We start from the raw sequence: 27296 nt of genomic DNA, 5'->3' as shown, positions 1-27296 counted from the left end.
TTTTTTATTGTGTAAGTCTGCTGGTGAGAAATTCTCTCAGCCTTTATCTGAAAACAAAGGTTTTGACTTTACCTTCATTTTTAAAGGATGCTTTTGTTGATATAGAATTGCAGACCAGCTGTTTTTCCATATCTCAGCACCTTAGAGATATTATTCAATTAATTTTTGGCATGCATTGTTTCTGATAAGAGAACAATAGTTCTTATTGTTCTCCTACATCCAGTATCTTTTTATCCTCTGGGAGATTTTCCTCTTTCTCTTGCATTTTCAGCAAGGTGACTACAACGTATCTACGTTTAACTTTCCACGTTATTATTGAGCTTTAGGGTTCACTGAGCTTCTTGGATCCATGGGTCAATATTTTTCACCAGATTTGGAACTTTTCAGCCATTATGTCTTCAAGCGTATTTTCTTTTTCATTCTCTCTCTCTCCTTTCCTTTTGGGAATCTAAATATACATTTGTTAGACTGACTAATAACATCTCACAGATCACTGAGGTTCTGACCACGTTTTTTTCAACATTTTGTTTTCCTTTCTGTGATTCATTTGGATAGCTCCTGTGGCTCTGAGTTCACGTTCAATGATCTTTCTTCCTGTAGTATCTGATCAACTGTTAAATCCATCTAGTGAAGTTTTCATTTCAGATATTGTCATTTTCATCTAGAATCGTTATTTGGTTCCATTTCCCTACTGACTTATTTTCCTTAAAAATCCTTAAACATATCTGTAGTATTTTAAATTCGTTTTCCACTAACGTCAACAACTCTGCCATTCCTGGGTCTCTATCATGTTTCCTGAAGTCTAGTACTTTTTCTATTAGATGTCAGATCCTCTGAATGCTAAGTTGACAAAAATCTGGATTTTATGTTCTTTTTTTTTTTTTTTAAAGAATGTTAAGTTTTGTTCTGACAGGCAGTTCATTTATTGGCAGATCAGCTTAATCTCTTGAGGGTCTTTAAGTTTGGTTGGGCCATGAGGTGAGTTTAATGAAGGAAGTCACATGCTAAGAATGGGGTAGCAGGAAGGTACAAGGAACCTGGGTCCCTGGAGCCATCACTCTGGCCCTAACTGGCCTGCCTCTTGATTTTTTTTTTAAATAATGTGCTAAAGAAGTCAAGATCTACCTACCTTGACATTATTAAATTCAATAAGTCACTGTTATTTTTCACTTGGATGACCAGCCACTAAACAGTATTTCTGTTACAATCTCTAAGCATCTACTAAGTAGTAGGCCCTGTACTAGGTGTTGCGGATCAAGCAATTCACTGGTTAGACGTGGTTCCTGGCATTTTGGAGCTTATGGTCTCTAGCAGAAACAAAATATGGCCCATGGGCCAGACTCACTCATGCTTGTTTCTATGAAGAGTGTTTTCATTGGGGCACAGCCATGCCTATTTGTATACACATTATCTATGGTCACTTTAATGCTACAGAATCGAACAGTTAAGACAGAGAGGGTATGGTCCTCTAGTCCCTAACGGAAGAAAGTTTCTGATCCCTGTTTAGGGTAGCGATTCTCACTCAAACCTTTTGGTCTCAGGATCCCTTCACAGTCTTAAAACTTGAGGACCCCAAAGAGTTGTTGTTTATATGGGTTAAAAAAAAATTATTAATTTATGCATTTATTGATTTGGCTGTGCTGGATTTTAGCTGCAGCAGGCAGGGTCTTTGATCTTCATTGCAGCGTTTGGGATCTTCAGTTGCATACTGCAAACTCTTAGTTGTGGCATTGGAATCTAGTTCCCCGGCCAGAGATTGAACCCAGGCCCCTGGCTTGAGAGCACAGAGTCTTTGCCACTGAGACCACCAGGGAAGTCCCTATATGGGTTTTATTGATCAGTATGTATTACACTAGAATTGAAAACAGAGAAAACTTGAAAATACTAATTCCTTTGAAAATAAAAATAATAAACCTATCACACGTTAACACAAATCAGATTCTTATATTCTCCAAGCTCCCCTCTCCCACATTGTGAGAAGAGTGTCATTATTTCACATTTTTGCAAATCTTTTAAATGTATGATTTAACAGAAGACAAGGGCTTCCTTGATGGCTCAGATGGTAAAGAACTGGCCTGCAATGCGGAAGATCTGACTTTGATCCCTAGGTTGGGAAGATCCCCTGGAGAATGAAATGGCAACCCACTCCAGTATTCTTGCCTGGAGAATCCCAAGGACAGAGGAGCCTGGCGGGCTACAGTCCATGGGGTCGCAAAGAGTTGGACACAACTGAGCAACTAAACAAATAATAACAGAAGACAATTGGGTCTTAAGAGCTGCTTTTGCATCAGTCTGTTGCAAAACAGCATGCCATGTTGCCTCCAGGAAACATCACAGTCCTCTCGTGACAGGTGGAAAGCTAAATAGGCAGATGACTTCTTTGGATTATTATGAAGTTTTGACTTTGCAGACCTTCTGAGAGAATCCTGGGGACCTTCAGGGAACCGATTTTGAGAATAGCTGGTCTAGAAAACTCCAAGGCCGACATTAAACAGAAAAAAAGGTGAGATCTTAACTAATAATAATTGAACCTTTGATTTCAGGGGAAAGAATACTGCTCTGTGAGGAAATGTGAACACTGGCCCCACTTGGGGAGTAAGAGGATGACCCCTTAAGGAACTGATGTTAGAAGCTGGGCCCTGAGAAGGAGTTAACCAGGTAAACTAGCAGGAGAGGTGGAAGCCCCCCATCCTTCAGTGTGTTTCCTAAGGAAGCTGGGTTAGGCTTCAGAGAAGGCTCAGAGATGAGTATTACTTTCCCATGACTCCTTCCCTTGGGCTGAGTGACCAAGTCGGAGATCTGTCCTGGGAAGCGGAACCCAGGGGCCTTCTGACACTCCTGGAATTTACCCCAGAGACAGGTGAAGCCCTAATCTCTCTGGGAGGAGGCTGATGTCCTATGGGTGGGGCACCGGAAGGAGGCCCAAAACCCGGGGAGGACTAAGTATGTATATCTGCGGACAGTTCTCCAGGTGGTCTGGGTACAGCATCCCACGAGGACACATGTAACAATACAAACCCTTAGGCAGCTGCCTTACTTCAAGGCGGCGAGGAGCCACTCCTCGTCCACGTGGTTATCAGCTCTAATAGCTCTTGGCTGAAGGAACCAGAGCAGCTACCTTTGCACTGGATTCCCAGGAACAGTCCCATTTCCTGGCCTCCAGATCTGCAAACACTTACTCTTAAAACCAGATGCTGCCGAGTTCCAGGATGGATTTCCCCCTGACATGCCCAACCTCAAATTCCAGCTGCCATCTCCCCTCAGACTCCCAAGGCTCCCACTTGGAAAAGACTAGGCAGAGAGGAAAACCAGCCCTGGAGGAGGGACGAGCGACAGATGCTGCTCTTCACTCAGAGCAACGAAGCCCAGCACTCAGCAGACACCTTCAGCCGGGCTCGCGCTTCCCATGAGACTGATGGGTATTAGATCACAGAATCCTCCCAGCAGCCCTGAGAGACAGCTTGCTGATCACCCCATTTTACAGATGAGAAACTGAAGCAGAGAGACATACTGCAAGCAACCTGCGGTTACGGTCAGAAAGATGTGGAGCCAGCATTAAAGCAGGCAGCATGGCTTCTCAGATTCAGCGCTTGAACTGTACATTTTACTGCCTTTAGCCTTGAAATACTGGGCTTTCCTGGTGGTTCAGGCGGTAAAGAATCTGCTCGCAACGTGGGAGACCCCGGTTCAATTCCTAGGTTGGGAAGATCCCCTGGAGAGGGGAATGGCAACCCACTCCCGTATTCTTGCCTGGAGAATCCCATAGACAGAGGAGCCAGGTGGGCTACAGGTAAAGAATCTGCCGGAGTGACTAAGCAGGCGCAGCCTTGAAATGACAGGAGAAGTTAGTTTTTTAAAGCAATATCTGTGTAGATGCTCAGCATCACTAATCATCAGGGAAACGCAAATCACAACCATGAGATACCATGTCACACCCATTAGGATGGCTACTATCAAAACCAAAACCAAAACGGACACTAACAATTGTGTTGGTGAGGGTATGGAGACACTGGAACCCTGTACACTGCCGGCGGGAGTGGAAAACGGTGCAGCCACTGTGGAAAAACATGTGGCAGTCCCTCAGAGAATGAAAACTAGAGCCACCGTACGATCCGACAGTTCCACTTCTGGGTGTGCACAAGCAGGATGCGAAGGCAAGTATGCAAAGCAGGTATTTGCACACCCATATTTATAGCGGCATCATTCATGCTGATCGAAAGGTGAAAGAGTGTCCATGAATAAATGACTGGATAAACAAAACATGGTGTAAACATACAACAGAATAGCATTCAGCCTTCAAAAGGAAGGACATTCTGACATATGCTACAGCGTGCAGTGGGAAAGAATCTGCCTGCCAAGGCAGGAGAGGCAAGAGACCAGGGTTCGATCCCTGGGTCGGGAAGATCCCCTGGAGAAGGAAATGGCAACCCACTCCAGTATTCTTGCTTGGAAAATTCCATGGACAGAGGAGCCTGGCGGGCTACAGTCCATGGGATCGCAAAGAGTCGGACACAACTGAGCACAATGCGTGCGCGCGTGCACACACACAGGATGGATGGACTTGGAGGACATTATGCTAAGTGAAATTAGCTGGTCACAAAAGGACGAATCCTGTATGAGTTCATTCACATGAGGTACCTAGAGCAGTGAAGGCAGAAAGTAGAATGGTGGTTGCCAGGTGGTTGCCAGAGACTGGGGGAAAGAAGAGAAGCGGGGAGTTAGTGTTTAATGGGGATAGAGTTTCAGTTTTACAAGAAGGAAAAGAGTTCTGGAGACCGATGGTAGTGATGGCTACACAGCGATGGAATGTACGTACGGCCCCTGAACTTAAAAATGGTTAAAATGAGACATTTTGTTATGTATGCTTTACCCAGTTGAAAAAGAAAACTTTTGGAAAAAAAGAATAAGAAAAAAAAACTTTAAGTGAACTAAAACAAATCTCTACATAACAAACCTCAGAATGTTTACTATAATTATGATAAGAATTATCCTGAATAATAGTCTAGTTTTTGAAAAAAAAAATTGGGGCTGACGGCACTTTTGAATTTCTGGACCTGAGAGAACAGATTACAAGCCATGGCTTTTCCTTGTTTCACATGCCAAGCTAAAGAGGTGATTAGCAGGCTTAAACTACTGATTGTTAATCAGAAAGTCTAAAAAAAAAAAATCATTCTATGTCAAAGAGAACAGGAACAAGGGGCCGATAAACTCGGGGTTATACAATAAACGTGGATTATACCAGGTAACCAGGCCCTTCCATCTCCTCATCGCTGTATTCTTGCCTGTGAACATGTTCTCTCCCAAAGCTGGATTTCATGATGTCATTGGGCTATTGCATTGCACCGATAACACGTCACTCAGCATGGCGTGGCCCCTCACAAAGGCAGGTGGCACCCCTGACTGCAAATGGGGATGTTCAGGAGACAGACCTTCTTCTAGGATGATGAACAATCGGGTCTAAGTTGTTCCCATACACTTGGCTCTCGCTCCCACACAATCCTGCTTTTCTTTCTCTTTCTCTCGAGTGAGCTAGGCTACCAGGACACTGGGAGAACTGGATTCTTTCTGAAAAGTTCTCTGTGCTCACCTTTCCAAACAGCTGTCAAACCCTGGAGGGCAGGTGGCAAAGAGAGAGACAGGAGAGGAGGTGCTGGGAGGTGGAGGGTACCTGGGAAGTGACAGGGAGCATGTGGCCTGTGGGTCACCATGACATGGCTGCTGGCTCCCCTAGCCACAGGCACAGGTCTCCCATCCTCACCACCCTACCAGTTAGGGTCTATGGGATCTGACTGCCTATGGACTCAAGCAGCAATGACGTCAATGAAACAACCACGAAGCAATGACAAGCACCTGGGGCTGTGCAGTCACAATGCCTGCATTAAAATCCAACTCTCTCGCCAACTTGCTGTGTGACCTTGATAAATTCCCTAGCCTCTCTGGGCCTTAGCTGCCTCCTCAGGAAGGGAGGCACAAGTCAATCAGTGAAATTCCTTAGTAAATGGCAGCCATCACAACCTCCAGCTGGGGCGGCAGGTGTAGCGATTCCTGCGGCATCAAACAAGATTTTTGAACTTGTATCATTTTTTGAATGTGAACAAACAGTAACATCATCCTGTCTTCTTCCTGGAAGCTATCCAAGTGTAATCTGAGGAGATGAGAAGAGATAGAGAGGGGATTCAGAAATAACATCCTTCTGGGACTTCCTTGGTGGTCCAGTGGCTAAGACTCTGTTCCCCCAAAGCAGGGGGGCTGGGTTCGATCCATGCTCAGGGAACTAGATCCCACACGCTGCAACTGAGTTCGCATGCCTTGACAAAAGATTCCTCATGCCACAGGGAGACAGAAGATCCTGTGTGCCGCAATTAGACGCAGTGCAGCCAAATAGATAAATAACATTCTTTTAAAAGTATGAAAGAAATTCAGTAATGGCCTAAAAATCCTATCATACTGATGCCCTCATGGAATTTCAGTGTCGACTTAAAAAAATATTTACCACCTAAAAGTTGAGAGTAATGTTTTATTCGGCGGGAATTTTTAGGACTTCAAGCCCAGAGGACGACAGCTCAAGTAACCCTGAGAGAACTTCTGCATGAGGTGAGGAGAGAAGCCAGGTTATATAGAAGCTCTATGACAAGGAACAGGTAGTCTGAATGTTGAAAGATTACTGTTAACTAAAGAAAACCAGATAACCCAGATTAAGGAATTGAGTGCTTTTCTACACAAGGGAAGATGCAAGAATCTGGGCTGAGGTGCACACGAAACCATTCCTTTGATGTGCATCCCGGCTATCTGGGGCCAGTATCTTGTATTTTTCACATCCTGAGCTTCCTCGGGGCTCACCGAAGGGAATGGCCATAGTCTGATGGCTGCCAGACGGCAGATATGCTTTTCCTTTCTGTGTCCCCTTAGGGTTCAACGGCTCACACTGGAGGGACGCAATTGCTGACGACTGGACATATTTGTTGACTGATATGGCAGAAAATCCTCCGTGTCTCATCGGCAACTGTCTGAAGTATTCCGAGAGCCCACAGTTAACACTGGGTGCTCCCCCTCATCTGCTCTGCCCAGTCACCTACAATTCAGCCAATCCTTTCCCTTCAAAGAAAGTTCCGACTGGACCGTGCCTCCAGGGCTGAGGTCACAGCCGTCTGGGCTGACCCTAGAGTCTCACCAGGCCAGGCCTTTTTCCAAAGCCACTCTGTTCCCCTCCCTACCCTACATATACACAGAAAGGCAGAGATCAGAGGAGGTGCCCTGGACTGGTAAAGCAGGTTTTCGTGGTGCTCAAGTTGTTAAGAATAAGGAAATGCATTTTGTTTTTCAGAGTGAGGAGATGAGCCACATTCTTCAGCTCACAGGTGCCCGGCTCTCCCTTCACCGACTCCATGAAGGCAGCCGGTCCCGGGCTTCTCCTATCTTTGTGCGATTTCTGCTGGGTCGACATTTCCCAGTATGGCAAATGGCAGTTTGGAGCCTCACACTGAAAATGGTGGTAGTGATCTCTGAGAAAGGCTGGGGGAAAGGACTGACTCTTGGGCGTTTCATGGTCTGATAGATCTATTCTTTGACCCGCCCTGCCTGACAAGGCGAGGGGGTGTTGAACATTCTAGAGGTCTGGGGTTTGGGGTCAGGCTTGGGGCTGGCGAACCATCCTTGAGTTGTTTTTCTTCTGCATCACTCCCCTCCCTTTCTTTCTGCTGGAGTTTTTCTAAAATGTAGATAGGGAGCTAGGCTTCCACTGGGGACACCTCAGGCCCACACGGGTGGGCTGTGCCCCAGGCCAGCCCCTGCACTCTCCTTGGGTCCAATACTTGTTTTCTGGCTCCAAAACTTAACTGAGGACTTCAGATTGACTGAGAGGAGAATCGGAATGCGGCAGCTTGCTATTGGGAAGCGTTGACTTCACCCTCTGCTCTGTGGCTTCATCAATCCCTCTCAGCTGCCTTCACGTATATTCAGGCATTTATTAGTCCTAATTATGTACACAACTTTGTGTTGAGCCTGGGGAGATTTGACAGAGTGCTTTATCATTCAGTAGAGAACACAGATATGAAAAAAATGACACCGATGTGGCAAGAGCCATGTTAGAAGGGGGCACAATGGCCCCTCTAGATGATCTGGGACAAAGATAGCAAGGTGGGCTCCCAGGAAGAGATGACCCTGCATCTGGGTATAGCAGCACAGGAAGGGAGTACCACCAGCAGGCAGAGAGAGGATCTGGTTTATGCAAAGGAAAGAAAGTGCCTCACGGGCGGTAGGAGGAGAGGTTTTCAAGTTTTCAAGTTTAAGGTGGATTAGAATTGGCTGGGGGAGCCTATTAAGAATGCAAATTTTGGGAAACCTCACTGAGATTCGAATTCAGTTGTTTTCAGGTGGGGGCCCAGGAATCTGGGTTTTATAAGCTTCACAGGGGCGTAAGGCAGGGAGATTTGTGGACCACACTGAGAAACTCTGCTTTGAAGGAATGCTGCATCCATGGCTTTGATGGGATATTGGTTCATTTTTCTGGAATGTCCCCAAAGGGACTTTGGACAGCTCACTAATGACTCGTTCTTCAGTCATCTTACACAGACACACAGACAACATCCAACAAACTGGAAATGAATGCAGGGAGGGCGTCAGGGGCCTCGCTCACCCGGAGGCACTGGCACCGTGCTCCCAGGATGCTGGTGGGCGGTTATCTCAGGAATGCGTCAGGGCAAGGTCCACGCTTAGGCAGGAACGCTGTCCACAGGTGAAGCTGGGTCAGGGAGCGGCGATGGGAAAGCCCTCTGGGATCCTGCCACACCTCCCTGCCACTCTCCTGCCAGGAAGGTGAGGCAGTCCTCAGCGGCCTTGTACAGACTTCTCTGTAGCCTTAGGCTGGCTCCCTGCCCCTCCCACCCCTGGGAGCCCCTCAAGAAGACTGCCTTCTCCAGCCCCAGCGCCACCCCACTCAGGCTGCCCCTGGCTGGGACCAGGGCCGCACCGGGTGGGTCGGGGGGTCGGGGGAAATGTGTGTGGAGTGGGTGATGGGCCCTGGCTCAGTTGGCCCCCAGTTTTGGCCACCTGCACTGTTTCTGCTAGTCCCTACATGGCAGTATCTCGCCCTGTTCAAAGATAGTTCCAGGGACAGAGTTGCGTGGAACTTGCCATCTATTTCGCCGGCTCATGCGCCTGCCCAGGAAGCTTCTCTGGGACCCAGACCTCCTTGACTTGCTCTTGCCACTGTTGTCTAAGGGCTGGAATCCTGCCTCTGTGGTTTCTGCCAGCTGCCTGCCAGGCCACCTCCTCATTCCTTGTTACAGCCAAAGGACACTGCCCCTGCCACCAAAGTTCCCATCTTCTGACTGTCCCTTGCCCCCTGGGGGTCACAGTGGTGGACTGCCCTATAGCCTGCATCGGCTCTGACCTCTGACCCTGCTAGTGGGCATGCTGCAGGCTCAAGACCTTCTCTCAAGGCCTTTTTCTCAGCAGGTGTGATCCTCTTTCCATTGGGACCTCTCCCACCCCCATTTCCGGATCCAGCTTCGATCCCTTATCCCAAGTGGAGTTCCAGGATCAGGCTGAGAAGCTCCTAGTCCTTGGTGGTGTTTATACCTGGATGTGAGAACCCACTGCTTACTGATACTACCTGCTATCTGTGTCTGGAGGCAGAGTCAGCTACAGAACAAAAGAATAAAACAGGGCTATGCAAACATCAGTTGTGTTGACCGGCCAGTGCTACTCAAACATTAACCTGTGGAAAGACCACTGGGGATCTTGTCAAAATGCAGTCTCAGGGGTCTGAGGAGGAGCCTGGGAGTCTGCATCTCTAACCAGCTCCCAGGAGATGCTGGTGTGCTGGTCCACAGTCCCCACTTCCAGGAGCACAAGTCAGGGTCATGCTAATGAATGGGAACTTGTCACAAGGGGGATGAGGCCAGAAGTGGGGCTCAGAATCGAGCATGTGCCCAGAGTAACCACTGGGTCCTCAAACTGCCACCGCATTCCGAAAAATGGACTCTGGGGGGGTTCTGAGAAAGCACAGCCTCGGGGTGCCAGCTGCCCACAGGCTCACCTGAGTGGACAGCTCCCGTGGGGGGTACATGACCCCTGCGCCCTGATGCAGTTCCCTGTAACCAGATGAGCCCAGTTCAAGGCCGGCTCTGTCATCTTTCCAAATGAGTGTCTCGCAAGAATCTGAACTGGGGACACGGAGTTAGCTGCGGTTGCTGAGGTGGAGAATTACGAGACTGGCTGGCGCTGTGAAGGTCAGATGGGTCACCTGCAAGCTAATGCTGTGATGATGTCATGACTGTTAGCATTCTTTAGTAATTGTTCTGGGCCTTGCCCTGGGCTGTGTGTCCTAAATAAGAGAATCTGTGCTGTGATTCTCACAGTAACCCTCACAATGAATGCCAATCTAATAGCATGAGCTCTGGGGCCAGAGAGCCTGAGCTTGAATCTTAGCTTCCAGACTTTCTAGCTGTGTGACCTCAGGCAAATTACTTATCCTCTCTGTGACTCCACGCCCTCATCTATAAGGAGGATAGTAATAGTACCTCCCTCAGAAAGTTAGTGTGATAGTTAATTGAGCTAATAAATGTAAAGCACTTAGAGAGGGGCTTGGCACTCAATAAAATCTGAGCTACTATTTTATTACTCTTACCCTTATTTGTATAGAGGAAACTGAGGCTCACACAGATTATGTAGCTTGCCTGGGGGTCACACAGCAAGTTCGAAGCAGAACTAACTCATAACGTGGTTTACGAATGTATGAACAAACTTTAGATTTGTATAGTCTGTATAAAGGTTTCAGGAGGTACAGAAACCATAATCTGGGGGTGGGTGGGGGGTTGGAGTTGTGACAGGAGGGGCATGTATGGAGACACTGTTTTTCACGGACTCCAGCTATAGCTCCCACCAGTCCGGTGGGGGGGGAGGGGGGGTCGCTATGAACTTCCTTAAATTCCAGTGAAACCTCTAATCTCACAGTAGCCTCTTTCTTGGAGCCATGTCATGTGGGCCTTTGCTGCTTTTGACTAGAACAGGCCTGACTTAAAGTAGATTCCCTCCAGCAGAGCAGCAGGGGGAGATGGCACATGATGAAGGCTTCATGAAGCAAGTGGTGTCCCGAGTGGCCAATGAGGGAGGTGGCCCTTCAAAGGACAAGGTGGGCGTGGTTTCAATGGCCACCAGTGGGTGTGGCCTGTGGGGAGGAGGGGTTTCAATAGACACAGGTGGGGGTGGCTTTGATGGACCCCAGTGGGCAAAGCCATTGGTTGAGTCAGAGACTAGATTCAACTTTAGATCCGCGGTAGTTTGAAATGCTTGTCTGGGCAGAGAAGTGATATCCAGCAGGAAACTGGGCACCTGAGGTTTCACTGCACAGGAGGTGGTGGAAGGCTTGGGGACACTGGCCACCACTAGGGAGAAGCTAAGGGATGAGAAAGACCACCGTAAAGGCAGAAGTTGGCAACACCACTAGATGCTACAGGGAGGTCAAGGAAGGTGCCATGCATGTCACCTGCTGACACTTCTGGAACTTTGGTCAGACTGAAGACTTACTCTTGGAAAGAGAACACCTGAGCACTAGGAACGTCCATAGAGGCCTGAAGAAAGGAAGAGATGTTTTGGATGTGAGGACCGAGAGGTAGGCCAGGTTATGGGGAGAGGCTGAAGGGATTCTAGTCCTGGTTGAGTCTCTAGAATGATTTGGGACAAGTCTATTGATCATCGCTTCTTAAACTTAGGATGGTATCAAAGGCCCATCAACAGAGGAATAAAGAAAACGTGATATATATGTACAATGGATTACCACTCAGCCATAAAAAAGAATGAAATTTTACTATATGCAGCAACATGGATGGACTTAGAGGGCATTATGCTAAGTGAAATAAGTCAGACAAAGAAAGACTGATGATATCACTCACACGTGAAATCTAAAAAAATACAACAGACTAGTGAATAAAACCAAAAAGAAGCAGACTCGCAGGTATACGGAATAAACTAGTTACCAGCAGGGAGAGGGAAGAAGAGACGGACAATGTAGGAGGCGAGGGTTATTAGTGGACCACATGAAACCACATGTGTGAAACTTTTGAAAACTGTAAAGTGCTAAAGAATTGAAAGAAACTTTCATTCAAAAAAAAAAAAGAAAGAAAGAAAGAAAGAAAAGCACCTCTTGTTGCCACTACAGTGAGTGCCGTGCTCTTCGGACTAGAATTAAGAAAACTCAGTTGAAGAGGTTGCGTGGTCATCTCAGATGAATAGTGATCCATCTTTTTTTTTCCTTTTTTTTTTTTACTTAAAGCTAAAAGCAAACAGTTTTTCTGACTACAGAACTTTTAAAATATATAACTTGACGTGTGGCGTCATTTACAAGGCCTATTACTTTTGAACACCGCATCCTCTTTATTTTCCCGATCTGTAAGGATCTGGTTCGTGTTCTCATTACGTGTCTACAAGCTTCACGAGGAATGATGTCTGTCTTTGGTCACTGCTGTGCCTGCTTCTTAGCACCATTCTCACCAGGAATGAAACACACCAAGGTAATACATTCTTTGCTCTCCATTCTACCAACATGCAACAGAAGTGGAAGGTAATTCGTGCATAGCTGGAGCCACTTCAGACCAGAGACGACCCAACTGACTTCCAGGGAACCCCAAACATCCTGATGGATGTGCCACTGGGCAAGCAAGAATGCTGCAGTTCAAGCCCATAGGCCCTTCAGACACCAAAGTATCCGAGGGGAATCTGATTTCCTGATAAGTCTTTCACGCTGAAGTAACAAGAGATGGGGCTCCCTTGGGCACAACAGTCTGTGAGGAAGGCGAAGCAAAGATGCTGATCACCACCAGGGACAGGGGAATGTGAGCTGAATCTTGATGCAAACATGTCAAGTGACGGTGACACCTGGCACAAGAAGTGCAGAGGTCCCACTCGGACAATAAGCATGTGGGGGGACTTCTCTGATGATCCAGTGGCTAAGAGGGGCCCAAGTTCAATCCCTAGTCAGGGAACTAGATCCCACAGGCCACTACTAAGACGTGGCGTAGCCAAATATACAAATAAATATTTTTAAGAAGAAATAAGAGTTTAGGGGTTGATATAAAAATGTTCTCAGGCTGATGACCATTTCAACGGGCTGCATCTACCCATACTCGGAAGGCTCTTCAAACCTGGCCAGATTTTGCCAGTGACCACCCACAAAATACCTTACAGCATTCTGGCTACAAATGTTCAGCCAGTAGTTTCCAGACTTCAGGGGGCAGCAGAATCCCCTGGGATGCTCCTTGAAAGACAGCTCCCAGGGCTCCCAATCACCCGCCTCCCCCCCGAGTGTCTGATTAGTAAGTCCAAGATGGGACAGGAGAGTCTGCAGATCTAACAAGTTCCCAGGTGAAGCTGATGTCCTGATTGGGGACCACATTTTGAGAACCACTCAGGCCTGGGCAGAGTACATCATGAGAAATGCTGGGCTGGAGGAAGCACAAGCTGGAGTCAAGACTGCTGAGAGAAATATCAATAACCTCAGATATGCAGATGACACCACCCTTGTGGCAGAAAGTGAAGAAGAACTAAAGAGTCTCTTGATGAAAGAGGAGAGTGAAAAAGTTGGCTTAAAACTCAACATTCAGAAAACGAAGACCATGGCATCTGGTCCCATCACTTCATGGGAAATAGATGGGGAAACAGTGGAAACAGTGTCAGACTTTATTTTTGGGGGGCTCCAAAATCACAGCAGATGGTGATTGCAGCCATGAAATTAAAAGATGCTTACTCCTTGGAAGGAAAGTTATGACCAACCTAGATAGCATATTCAAAAGCAGAGACATGACTTTGCCAACAAAGGTCCGTCTAGTCAAGGCTATGGTTTTTCTTGTGGTCATGTATGGATGTGAGAGTTGGACTATAAAGAAAGCTGAGCACCAAACAATTGATGCTTTTGAACTGTGGTGTTGGAGAAGATTCTTGAGAGTCCCTTGGACTGCAAGGAGATCCAACCAGTCCATCCTAAAGGAGATCAGTCCTGGGTGTTCATTGGAAGGACTGATGTTGAAGCTGAAACTCCAATACTTTGGCCACCTCATGTGAAGAGCTGACTCATTTGAGAAGACCCTGATGCTGGGAAAGATTGAGGGCAGGAGGAGAAGGAGACGACAGAGGATGAGATGGCTGGATGGCATCACCGACTCAATGGACGTGGGTTTGGGTGGACTCCGGGAGTTGGTGATGGACAGCGAGGCCTGGCGTGCTATGGTTCATGGGGTTGCAAAGAGTCGGACACGACTGAGCAACTGAACTGACTGACTGACAAGCCTGGTGACCAGTCAGGAGGCGGAAGGAACACCCAGAGTCCTCCACTAGCAGCTGGCAAATATTTGTTTCATATCAGCAGTGGGAATAAACCACTCAGGCTGGTTTGAAATGTTCTGAACTATTAAGATACCCCTCCCAGTCTTTGTTGACCAGTAAGATGTGTATATGCTTAAGTATGATCTGTTTTTTTCCAGAGAAATGAGAAATGGCTTATGTCCAAAAAAATTCTAGTTCTCAAAATACATGAACTGAGCAGAAATTACTAAAGTATAGATAAAGCTATCAAGGAGACCTTAATCTCCGTACTTAGAACTATACAGACGGTGACCTTGAATTTGATTCTGACCAAGCCTACAAGGTAGATTCTAAAGTATTCCCATCTTGTCAGTGAAGAAACTGAGCCTCAGGAGGCTTTATGGGGCTTAACCAAGATTGATGAACTAGCCATTGACAAGGCTGAGATGGCTGGGGGGGTGGATCTTGCCTCTTCCCTGCCCCTGCACTTCCTACACTTTGGATAGGAGAGCTGCTTGGCACAGGTACCTTGGCTCAGCCCAGGGAGGAATAGGAAGACTGTTTCCTCTGCTCCTCTGTGACCATGGATATGTGACTCCACACATTCTCAGATAAACAAAATGTCCTCCCTGGATCTGCTCAGCCCGCTTGCTTCCCTGTGCTGTATTTCACAATGTAGGAGAAAACCCTATTGGGCTGTGCCACCACTGAGGCTTCGGGTCAGAAGAACCAGAACAAAACTGCTCGTAGCATCGTAGGGATACAGGTAAACAGGGCTTGCTCCTGAAGTTACTTCCTTTAGCCCACTTAGCATAAAAAGGAGGGCCAAGCTACCTCATCTGCTTTCTTCGGTTCCCTGTTTGTGAAACAGGGATTGAGATGGTGCTCTCCTACTCCCCCCACTTCCAGGTTACTGTTGAGGAGTCAATAAATCAACTGTTTGTGGTGTGCAAAGCACAGGGCACAAACCAGCAGTATAGCCTATTGGAAACTCAAATTTCCGGGCCCCTTAGCAGCAGTAAAGAATCCTCCTGCAATGCAGAAGACGCAGGTTCTATCCTTGGTTCAGGAAGACCCCCGGAGAAGGAAATGGCAACCCACTCTAGTATTCTTGTCTGAGAAGTCCCAAGGACAGAGGAGCCTGGAGGGATAAAGTCCATGGGGTCGCAAAAGAGTCGAACACGACCTAGTGACTAACCAACAGGGACTCAAACTAGGGGCAGCAATGGGACTGTAGAGGTCGGATTGGGGTTAACAAGTCCTCGAGGTGATTCTGAGGCTTCCCCAAGTATGACGATCACTGCTCTAGAATGCAAACTCCATGAAGACAGGAGTTTTGTTGGCTTAATCACTGCTAAATCCCCAGTGCTGGAACAATGTCCAGAATATTTCAGATACTCTATCCATTTACAGGCGCTCCATAAATATTTTTAAACTGAGTCCAAATGAAACAGGAGAGGAAAGAAACCAAGGTTCAGAGAGCCTGGGATTTATATTTGCACAGATTGATGACAGTTTCTCTCTAATTTGTAGTAAATGTTATGAGCTGGACACGGTCTTGCATTACCCTTGCATTCCTAGCACTTAGCCAGGTGACCAGCTCATCCTCATTGGCTCTGGGTAACACCCTATCTATGGAAGGCACAAAGGTTTCTCAGATCCAAATCTAAGCTCACACCACAACTACCAACTGGTGTCTAAGACAGGGTCATCCTTCCACCTTCCTGAGATGGGTCAAACTGTAGCAAATACCAAGCCCCTGGTCATAATGTAATTTGCCTGTTTAACTGTTTGCCCATCTCCCTCACCCGAGGGTACACCCCACTGTAACAGGGACTTTGCTCTGATCCTCGGCTAGGGCAACGGAGCCAGAAGCCCAGCAGGCACTCAATAAATACCTACTGAATGAATGGCCAACCCCAAGCTGGGTGGGACGCGATAAATACCAATGCCCTTCTGTGCTACCTCCACGCTAAAATCAGCAGGTTCTCAAACAGCTCGTCAGCAGGGCACGGGGAAGCCTCAGTGAAGGACCAGGATATCAAAGCAGTTATCAACGGATTCCAGAGACGTGCCCCTCCTCCCTACCCCAGCTCCTACAGCAGCCGTTTTTTGCTCAGCCGTGACCACTGCGATTCACTACCCCTGCCTCACACACCGCCCTGGTGCCAGCTCCCTGGCAAGAGTCACTTCACTCCAGAAATTCCAAAGAAGGGCTTGTCTCTGATAAGACCAGGGGAAAAAGAATTTATTGGTTTATTTATACAGTGAGTGCCCCAAGGTGGTTTGCAAACTCTGATGTCAACGTGGCTCAAGTGAACCCTGGTTCAGCAGGAAGAAACTTGAATTGGAAAGGAGGTGACAATGGTTCTTGTTCCTCTACCAAGGTAAAGAAGGGTAAACTCGCCTAACTAGTCCCAGCTCCCATGTGAAAATCTGGTGTGTAGCAGGCACTGGGTAAGACCCGCCTTTCCTCTCCCCACAACCCTTGGGGGTAGGTAAGCCCTCCTCTTACCTGTGCTTTATACAATTGAGAAGGGATTTGTTCAAGGTGACCTACTACCTGGAAATGACAGAGGCAGGACTTGACTTGATAGCGTCTGGAGATCCTTATGGAGACCTTATCCACTGCAGGGAACTGTGCGATACGTCAAACCAGCATTGCGCTGGAGCCACACAAACATTTTCCTCCGTAGTGAAAAAGGTATATATGCTAACCGGTGTGTTATCTCCATAGTTAAAAAGCTCCCTTTTCCTTTGCTCTCCTCCCCTCTTCCCTTCCTCTCTCCAAATGCACTGAAAAGGTTGCAGTGGTGCAGAGAGTAAGGCTCTGTAATCAGACAGACCTAGATTCAGATTCCAGCTCTGCCCCTTTCTACCTGTGCAACCTTGAATTTGTCCCTTGGCCATTCTTAACCTCAGTTTCTCCATTAAGTCAGAAAAATACTATGTGCAAAAGACTGTGCTTGGCACATGCCAGGTACTAGATAAAGATGACTAAATATAACCATTATCATTGCGATCGCCAGGGGCCGGTTATGATACAAATGTACGTGGAAGAAATTCCTGGACTACACAGTGCCACGCTCACAAAGCCCTAACTATCCAAGAAAAACCACGGCAGATGCAGGATCAGAAGGCTATCCCAGGGTCATCTCATCCTAACAGCCACCTGATGCCCGGATCTTGATATTTTATCCTCTCTAGTCAGGCACCGGCCAGTGGATCCTAAGGGCAGCCCAGAGACAAACCCAACAAGTAACTGCCACTGGGTGAGGAGGAAGCCAGCTTGGGGACACCCGGGCTGCCATCAAACCGGGCCCGGCAACAGCAGGCAGCCGGCTGGGGAAAGTCAGCAGCTGCCGCTGGCCTGGTGTCTTGGCTGCCAGAGAGTGATGAATGGAGCAGGGGAAGAAAAAAAGCCAACAAAGGTGTCCCTAATCTTGATGCAGCTTCATTTTTTTTTTTTCCTGGCCGACCATTGAAGGAGAACTTAAGCCTCGGTCCTTTTTCTTTGGCAGACATTTGAAACTGAAAGATCCCGTTTCTTTGCAATGGTGAGATGTCATGGGTAGAAGCACTGAAGAAGCGAAGGGGCGGGGGTGGTGGTGCAGGGATGTAACCCACTGCACTAGTCCTTTCCCCTGGCTCCTGCTCTCTTCTCCACCCCCTCTCCCTGGTCCAGCATCTTTATAGAATTTTCTATGTTCTTCCCACACAGCAACAGTGAATGCCCCCACCACCCCCTGCCCCGGCCCCGTTATTTTGGCAGGAGCTTTGCTGCTCAGGAGCCAGAGGCTTAATGGCCCGCTGGTGAAGGTTAAATAACAAAACGCCACTGTATCCAGTTTCTGAGTTTTCTCTTCTTTTATCTCAGTCTGAAACAGGGATCCAGGGCAGCTGAGAAGCTTGTCAGCAGCAGCAACCAGAGCCTCTAGCTGTTCCACCTAAGGGTGTGTGGCTGGCTGGCTGGACCCTCTGTGCTGGGAGAGGCAGGGCATGTTTTTTCACCCGGACTCAGCCCCTATCCAGCCCTCTGCCCTATCCAAGCGGAAGCAGAAGGAGATGCTACCCAGGCCATTTCCCCAAGGGAAGTGGGCTTCTCTTATCCTGGGCCCCTCACTGAGCTGGGGGCAGATCGTCATCGCCTATAGGCAGATGTGGCTGGAGAGAGAGCTCCAGGCACGCTCAGCATGGACAGGCGAGTGCTGTGAAGTTGGCACCCCTGCAGATGCTGCCAAAATCTGACCAAGGCTTCTGCAGCAGCAGGCCGGCCACCTTCCAACTCCCAGTTATTCTAGCCTCATCTCTCCTTCTGTACACCTGAGCTTAGCGTTCCAACCTTCCCAGTAACTAAGGCAACCTGACTCTCTTCTCTTCAAAAGGGCGGTGTTGCAAGGCTCCCTGGGCTCCCAGGGGAGTGGGGAATCAGGTCAGTTTGTCAAGGCCAAAAGCAGGAGGGGCAATAACAGGAAGGAGCTGCCTTAGTGGTTACTAAATCCCTGGCTGTTGGGAGCATTTACCCAAGCAATTTGGGAATGGCTTTGAACTCCACACACTGACTGCATCCTTCAGAGTTTCCCTGCCTCCGTCTCTGTTCTCTCCCTCCCTCCCAGAGCTCTGGTTGGCTGGCAGCTCCCAGAGGGTAGCCTTTGTGCCTGCTGGCCTCCCAAGCCACCATGTGGATTTCACTGGGTTTTCTGATCAAGCCTCCTTGCCAGCATCTTTCCCTGAGATCCACAGCAGGCTGGCCTCATTTTAGGAGTGAATGGTAACCTTCCAGCCCAGTTTGTCGACAGGGCATCTGGAGTTCTAAAATGACTACAATGAGGAGGCCATGGCAACCCCTCCAGTATTCCTGCCTGGAAAAATCCCCATGGACAGAGGAGCCTGGCAGGCCACAGCCCACGGGGTGGCAAAGAGTCGGACACGACTGAGCGACTAAGCACAGCACAATCCGAGTGTGGATTCAGGAGTTCAACCACCTGGGCTCCAATCCTGGGTGCATCCCCTAGTGGTGGTGACCTTGAGCAAATACAAATTCATAACCTTTCTAAGTCTCTGTTTCCTTATCTGAAGATGGAGTGACCAACACTATTTACCTTATATGGTTGGCAAAAGGATTAAATGAGATCATAATATAAAACACTTTGCGTGCAGCCCGGAGTACATATTAACATTTATTATTATTCATTTGTGGGTTCTAAAGCCTCTTACTTCTTCCTGTTAGCTAGACTAGTGCCTTTTAAGCTTATTTCTTTCTTAATGAATGACATAAGATACTCCCATGCACTGCAGATGCCCACGAGACGTGTAGATCATAAATTCAGGCCTTGGAAGGAGAAGAAAAGCCCTCTCATAATTGTAAAGGCCCAAACTAAAGGTATTAGTGGATCATTAAGAGCAGAAGCATGGAGAATAAAGGCTTTGGGTAAATTCCCTGGCAGGCTGGTTATAATTCCCGCTTAAGAAAGCATGTCAGAATGTAAACTGGTGGAAAGTGACATTAGTCTGACAATAACCTTAAATCTATTTAAATTGATTATAAAAATAGCAGTGCACTTGCAATTGCTGTACTTTGCTCGACACATAACACATTCCTATGATACGACTCACACATGATTGTGACGCTATGAAAGAAACTTGCTGGTCATCAGCACAGCCAAAAAGGATTACAGAGGATAAACCACAAGCATAATATACTCTCAAATTATTACAGTGGATGAGAAGAAACTGGGTCCGGTTTTCAAGGAAAAGTTTACATAAGAGAAAGAAGAAAGGAGACCTTTTCCTGGTAGCTCAGTTGGTAAAGAATCTGCCTGCAATGCAGGAGACCCAGGTTCAATTCCTGGGTCAGGAAGATCCCCTGGAAAAGGGGTATGCTACCTACTCCAGTATTCTTGGGCTTCCCTTGTGGCTCAGCTGGTAAAGAATCCGCCCGCAATGCAGGAGACCTGGGTTCGATCCCTGGATTGGAAAGATCCCCTGGAGAAGGGAAAGGCTACCCACTCCAGTATTCTGGCCTGGAGAATTCCATGGGCTGTATAATCCATCGGGTCACAAAGAGTTGGATGCGACTTTCACTTTTCACCAGAGACTCAGGTTGACATTTGCTGTGCGACCTGGGGCAAGACATTGGTTTCAGTTTCATCAAGTGAAATGAGAGGGCTAGACATGGCCAGAAAGGTCCATACCAGTTGCAAACTGCTACAGAGCTGGAGGCTATTGCTATTTCTCCCGGCAATCTTGATTCCAGGTTGTGCTTCATCCAGCCCAGCATTTTGCATGATGTATTCTGCATATAAGTTAAATAAACAAGGTAACAATATACAGCGTTGATGTACTCCTTTCCCAATTTGGAACCTCAGATACACAGATGACACCACCCTTAAGGCAGAAAACAAAGAGGAACTAAAGAGTCTCTGGATGAAAGTGAAAGAGGAGAGTGAAAAAGTTGGCTTAAAACTCAACATTCAGAAAACGAAGATCATGGCACCTGGTCCCATCACTTCATGTCAAATAGATGGGGAAACAATGGAAACAGTGAGAGACTTTATTTTGGGTGGCTCCAAAATCACTGCAGATGGTGATTGCAGCCATGAAATTAAATGATGCTTACTCCTTGGAAGAAAAGCTATGACCAACCTAGACAGCATTTTAAAAAGTAGAGACATTACTTTACCAACAAAGGCCCATCTAGTCAAAGCTATGGTTTTTCCAGTAGTCATGTATGGATGTGAGAGTTGGGCTATAAAGAAAGCTGAGCACTGAAGAATTGATGCTTTTGAACTGTTGGTGTTGGAGAAGACTCTTGAGAGTCTCTTGGACTGCAAGGAGATCAAACCAGTCCATCTTAAAAGAGATCAGTCCTGGGTGTTCATTGGAAGGACTGATGTTGAAGCTGAAACTCAATACTTTGGCCACCTAATGCAAAGAGCTGACTCATTTGAAAAGACCCTGATGCTGGGAAAGATTGAAGGTGGGAGGAGGGGATGACAGAGGATGAGATGGTTGGGTAGCATCACCAACTCGATGGACATGGGTTTAGGTGGACTCCAGGAGTTGGTAATGGACAGGGAAGCCTGGCGTGCTGTGGTTCATGGGGTCGCAAAGAGTCAGACACGACTGAGTGACTGAACTGAACAGAACTGGATGGAGACTTGGTCTCCATTTGACTTAAGTATTTTCTAGGTGAAAGTGTTAGTCGCTTAGTCAGTCCGACTCTTTGTGACCTCACTGACTGGGCTCCTCTGTCCACGGGATTTCCCAGGCAAGAATACTGGAGTGTACTGCCTTTCCCTTCTTCAAGGGATCTTCCCTACCCTGGAAGATCCTGCATTGCAGGCAGATTCTTTACTGACCTCCTTGTAAAAGCTAAAAGATTAGACATTCCCAAGAGTCTACTGTTATATGAGGCTCTGTGATAGTTTCCCTGCCCAATTTAACTTATTTCATGCTCAAAATGCCTCTTGACAGCTGATGTATATCATCCCATCCTAAAGACGACAAAACTGAGGCTCAGAGAGAATACATAACTTGCCAAGGTCACTCAGGTAATAAGCAGCAGATCAAAGATGTCAGGATTCAAAGACTCTTTCCATTTTCTTTTGTTTTTTATCTATTTGTTTATTTTTGGTCCCGCCATGTGGCTTGTAGGACCTTAGTTCCCCAACCAGGGATTGAACCCACAACCCCTGCAGTGGATGTGCAGAATCTTAACCATTGGACCACTAGGGAAGTCCCCTCTTCCCATTTTCTACACTGCTCTCTGAATAACTGTGGCCTGGCCACACCAGAATGGCACCAGGTAAGTGAAATCATGCCTGTCCAGGCTCCATTCCCCAAGGCTGAATTCCTTAGGCAGTAGAGCAGAGGTTTTTGATTCTGCAAGGGATTCCAGGCAGCTGAGTGGTCAGAAATGTGGGTTCTGAGTCGACACGCCTCGCAATCACATCTCAGCTCCTCAGAAGCTGAGTGGTTTTCTCCGAACTTAGGCCCCCTAAGCCTCAAGGTTTCTCAGGTAGATAATCTACTCCCAGGGTTGTTAGGGGGATTAAAAGAAATCCTCCATGTAAAGTGCTCAGCAGACTGCCTGAATACAGTCAGTGCTCAATCACTATGCCTCAGCTAAACAGGAGGGCATACAGGTAGTGATGAGCAGTTTCTCAGCTAATCCATGGCAGGGGTTATGAATCTGGGGTCGGTGAACCCCCTGAAATGATGTGCCAAAAGCCTTGTCAATGCTTTTCTTCGAGAAACGTCCTTAACCTCTGTTGGAAGCTTCTAAGGGTCTGTGACCAGAAGGAGATTAATATCTTTTGCCTGCTGTAAAGCCCAACATCTTAAACTATGAATTGTTCCTGTAATAACAGGGTTGGCAAAAATTCCTCTGCATATCATGAGAGAAGTTGCTGGGTTCTCTCAACAAGGCCTGCCAGCCACGTGGGCCTCCAGCACTGCTCACACAGACACAGAAACTGTTCCCACAGAGCTCCCAGGTGAAGAAAGTCTGAACACAGTCCCCCCCTCCCCCCCACATACACCAAGGAGCGGGAATTAGGCTTCAGGAACCTTCTCTGGCAGGGCCAGTTCCAACAATCCATTCTTCCCCAGAGAACAATCAGTGCATTTGTTGTTGCATACCACTAAGTTAAATATACCCAGAGTGCTGGCCCTTGACTGGAAGCTTCCAGAAGAATCTGGGGTTATTCTGCTGAAGGAGTACTGCTCCATGGCCAGATCCACAGCACCTGATTCCCCATGGACCTGGCACCTTCTAAGACCAGCCCTACCTCGGGAGGAGCCCGCGGAGCTTGGCGGAGCCTTTGGCCCAGTCGGCAGGGCCCCGAGCTGCCCACTGGCCCCTCTCTGGTTGTTGGGACAACCGTCCTGAGGAATTTCGGCCTCCCAGTCTTCCCCTGGGTAAGAAGGGGAGAGAGTTGGCAAGGCTGGCTGCCTGGCTGCTCTTCCAACCCCCTGGTGAAAGGGGAAGCTGAAAACTGGATTCCCTACCCCCAGCAGCCTCCATGGCGGACACACACAAAACAGCTCAGGCCCGGAGGGAAGAATGTGCCAAGACATTCTTCAGGGTTGGTAACCCGAGACGCTATTTTGTTCTCGGTGGCTAAGAAATCACTTTTCTAACTGAAGGACCATTTGACTTACTTCTTTTAAATTCAGGGGAATGGGCAGGCATATCTCCTTGATTCAGATAAGAAAAAGAAAAAGACAAATGCATGCACACACAGACATACAGACACACACCCAGCAGAATCTTTTTTCTTTTATGTGATATTTTGTTTCATAGCATTAACCAGCTGCAGAGATGTAACCACCCTGGCAGAATTCCCCCCCCCCCCCACTCCCACCAAACCCCACCACCCCAAAGAAGTCTGGCTCTTTTTTAGCTTTGCTCATTTTTTTCCTCCTCCTTACAGCTCCCTCACCTTCCTGCCTACCGCCCTCCTCCCAATTCTGCCATGGAATCACGGGGGATAAGGTGAGGCCAAAGCGGAGTCCATGAGATCATATTTGAGAACTGGCAGGGGGCCTCAGAGACCATCTCATCAACATTTATCTCTCACCAAAGGAGCGCTTGCACCTCAGAGAGGTCAGGAGATTTGCCTGAGGCCACACAGATAGGGTGAGGTCGAACTCTCTTCTGGGGTGTGCGGCAGGGAATTCCAGGGAGGCAGAGGTGGACGCCCTCTGTTCAGCTGTTTCCCCAAATATTCAAAGTTGGCTCACTGCAAGAGTGAGCTCAGAAACCCTCAGCGTCCCAAGATCAGGGGCCCCAGCCCAGGCCGGTGCAGGTGGGCTGACTGGAGATACAAAGGCACAGGGTAAAACCAGTGAACAGCAAGGCGGAGAAAGTGAGCAGTTCCTTAAGCGCCAGTTTTCTTTTTAATTCCTCTCCATTGCTTGCCAATCTGCCTAAAAACACAGGCTGCGGAGGCCTGTTGCTGGAGCCGTGGACTGGCCACAGGAGTGAATTCAAACAGAAAGGCACTTTCCCCCCCCTTCCACTGTACTTTTTAAAGGTTCCTTTCTCTTTGGAGTAATAGATATTGCTAGTTTCCCATTTGCAAAAGTGGCTAAAAAAATTCAGATTGGGTTGATTCAGTGTCAAGTATTAAGTCAGCAATAACACAGGTGATATAGCAAAAAAGGTGGTCTACATAATACTGAAATTCGGGAAATTATGCCTTAGCCAAGTCAGTTTTCCATGGAAGCTATACTGCTTGCCCTCTTCCAAGGGTAATGAATGACCGCTGCTCAAGCATATTTCCGCAGCTGTGTTATCCTCTCAGTGCCCCAGAGAAGTTCCCAGATTCAGGACCTGGGGTGAGTTAGCAATGCCCTCTACACTCAACTGCTGACAGCACACTGGGCTCCGTAGCTGCTGGGACCTAAAATGGGGGAGGACACAAAACTTGAACTTGTGTCTGTTTTAGGCGAGGACAAGGCACTGTGGAGGCTAGAACTTCAGAGCAGGCAGAGAATTTGGCAAAAGGTAGAGTGGTGAGAAGATCAAAATCCCCAAGCACATCCTACCTCCGGATCTCAAAGTTTGTCTCATGTTTGAAAATGGGAGCTGGGCCCTGATCTTCCATATCCCTTCCACTTTCAAGAGTTCCACTATCACCCTTTCCCTTCCAAGTAAATCATTTGTCTGACAAACAGGCAAACTGAGGCTCAGAAGTTAAAGCAGCTTGCCCGTGGGACCTGAGCTTTTCAGCATTAAAAATGTCTCCTTCGGATTAAATTGATGAGACGTTCAGCATAGTACTGAACTCAGAGACGACACCCAGTCCATGTTGAATGAATGAACCGAAGTGCTCACAGAAACTATGAGCAATCTCAGCTCACATTTTCTTTCTTGCTTTTTCTTTTTCTCAACTCTTATCTTGATTACACACCCCGTCCTAGACTTCTGGAACCTCCATTCCCACCCCAGCCAAATAATTTAGCTTCATTGCTTTACAAGCACCTGACACCCAAGGTCACGATTACCAGGTGAAAACTCCGCATTCCTGGGACACTGACCACAGAGATGAGAGCAAAGGACAACCAGCGGTCCCAGAGGGTGGTCCTTCCCCCTCCCCCCCCCCCCCGATATTCATGGAGAGAGGATGCTGTGTGCAAAAAAATTGCCAAGCAGCCAAAACCAGGAGAAAGTCTGGATGCTTAAGAGCCACACCAGCCATCTCACACGCCACCTGGCTCAGCAAAAAAAAAAAAAAAAAATCCGGTGCTCCAACCGGCGTGGTGCCCACCAAGGTCAGGACGCGCTGGTGCTGCAGCACTGAGGAACCTCCGTCCCCAGAGGAGAGGAAGGCGGGGAGGCGATGGGCAGGGCTTTGCGGCGGCCTCTCACCTCCATCTACATCCTAACAGCTTCTAAGTTGCCGTGAGATTCCTGGGGAACCAGTCTCCCCGATCAGCCCTCCCCCGCTCCTTCCTCTCCTTCCCACTGTCGGCCTCCCGGCCCCCAGAACGCCGCTGCGCCCGTCTCTCCGAGCCTGGGAGGCACCTGTCAAAATTCACACCCTGGGCTGCCTTCCCCGGGACGCAGTGTCCTTCCTCCAGCAGCCTCCCGCTGAGTCCTGGGTGCCTACCACCCCCTCCAAACCAGATGCTTTCCCATCCCACTCCCCCCCGCCCCCCCACGCTGGGGAAAGCCTCCCCGGGAAGCCCCAGCATCACTCGGCTAGATCGCTCCCCCAGCCCCCGCCGGACCTAACTAAGGGGGAGGGGAGCGGCGGGAGGCGGGGCTAGAGCTTAAGGTCAAAACTCCCGGCAGGTGCCGGCGGGGGGCTGAGTGCCCCTCAGAGGACGGCGCGGGGTGAGGGGGCAGCCTGGGCCAACTCACCGGCCGACCCCTCCTCCCAGCTGCCCGCCCGGCGGGAGCCGGCGGTCCGGAAGGGCACGGGGGTGGGGGGCACGCTGAAGACAGCGCACGAGGCCCGCAGAGCTCCCAGGGTCGCCGCCCCGTCCCGGCTTGCGGCCCCCGGGGCAGGAGCGGGATGAGGGTGCACGCGGAATCCTACCTGTCCCGCGGGTCGATCCAGCTGGTGGTGCGGCTCGTGTGGTCTATGTAGTAGACCTTGCCGTCGAAGTCGCGCGCCTCCTCCCAGCCCTCCGGCAGGGGCAGCTCCGGCCGGGGCATCTTCTCGAGCGCGGCCCGCGCTCCCCCATGCAGCTCCCGGCCGCCACGGGGGCCCGCCGGCTCAGCGGCTCCGGCCGGTTTCTCTCGGCTCGAGCGGCCGCCGAGGCACCATGGTCGCGGTGGTGGGGAGGGAAGGTGGCGCCCGCGGGCTGGGGGCCCCTAGTGAGGGCCGGCCGGGGTGGCGGCGCTGTCCATGCGGCCCTGCGGCCCCGGCCCGGCGCCTCCCGCTCCTCCGGCCGCCGGCCTCTCACGCTGCCATGTGCGCCCGCAGCGGCGCGGTGCGGGCCCGGGTGCGCGCCCGGCCGGCGGGGCAGAGCGAGCCGAGCGCAGCTGCCGCCTGTCCTCCTCCGCGGCGCGCGGCGCCCTGCAGCCTCCACACCGCCGCCGCCGCCGCCTCTCGCTCCCCCGAGCCGGGTGCTGTCCCCGCTCTCCCTCCGCCGCTCCGCGCTCGCTTGGTTTGCGACTCCTGCCTGCGCCAGGTGCGGCTCGGGCCGTGCAGGTAACCGCGCTGCCCCGGAAACTGGAGGCGGAGCGCCGGGCGCCAGGGTTCCCGCGTCCCCTCCCCGCTCCCAGCGCCGCGAGGGCGGGTCCTAGGGCCCGAGACGCGCCCCCTCGTGGGACAGTCCCAACCGCCGGCCGCCCCTTCGCGGCTCCTGCCGGGAGGAATGGGAGCCCGCCCTTCACCTGGGTCCCGGACCCAGGCTGGAGCCCCGGGAGGCGCGAGCAAGCCCCGCTCTGCCTCGGCTTCCCGGCGCTCCAGGCTGTCTCCACCCCAAGCGGCCGGGTTCTTGGCACAGGTGTCCCCAATCTTATAACTCCCGGCTTCTCT

At 49.4% G+C, this 27296-nt stretch overlaps 1 protein-coding gene across 1 annotated transcript in view; it reads right to left on the bottom strand.

The window, feature by feature from the left end:
- The window catches only part of WWC1 (WW and C2 domain containing 1), a 154533-nt gene extending 128066 nt beyond the window's left edge, over nucleotides 1-26467 (bottom strand). The window contains exon 1 of the mRNA XM_052643593.1: nucleotides 26349-26467. Coding sequence (XP_052499553.1) covers nucleotides 26349-26467 — 119 coding nt within the window. The remainder of the gene's footprint in view (nucleotides 1-26348) is intronic.
- Between the last annotated feature and the right edge of the window lie 829 nt (nucleotides 26468-27296).

Source organism: Budorcas taxicolor, chromosome 7, assembly GCF_023091745.1.
Source record: "Budorcas taxicolor isolate Tak-1 chromosome 7, Takin1.1, whole genome shotgun sequence".
Lineage (NCBI taxonomy): Eukaryota > Metazoa > Chordata > Mammalia > Artiodactyla > Bovidae > Budorcas > Budorcas taxicolor.
This window is presented reverse-complemented; position numbering and strand designations above follow the sequence as displayed.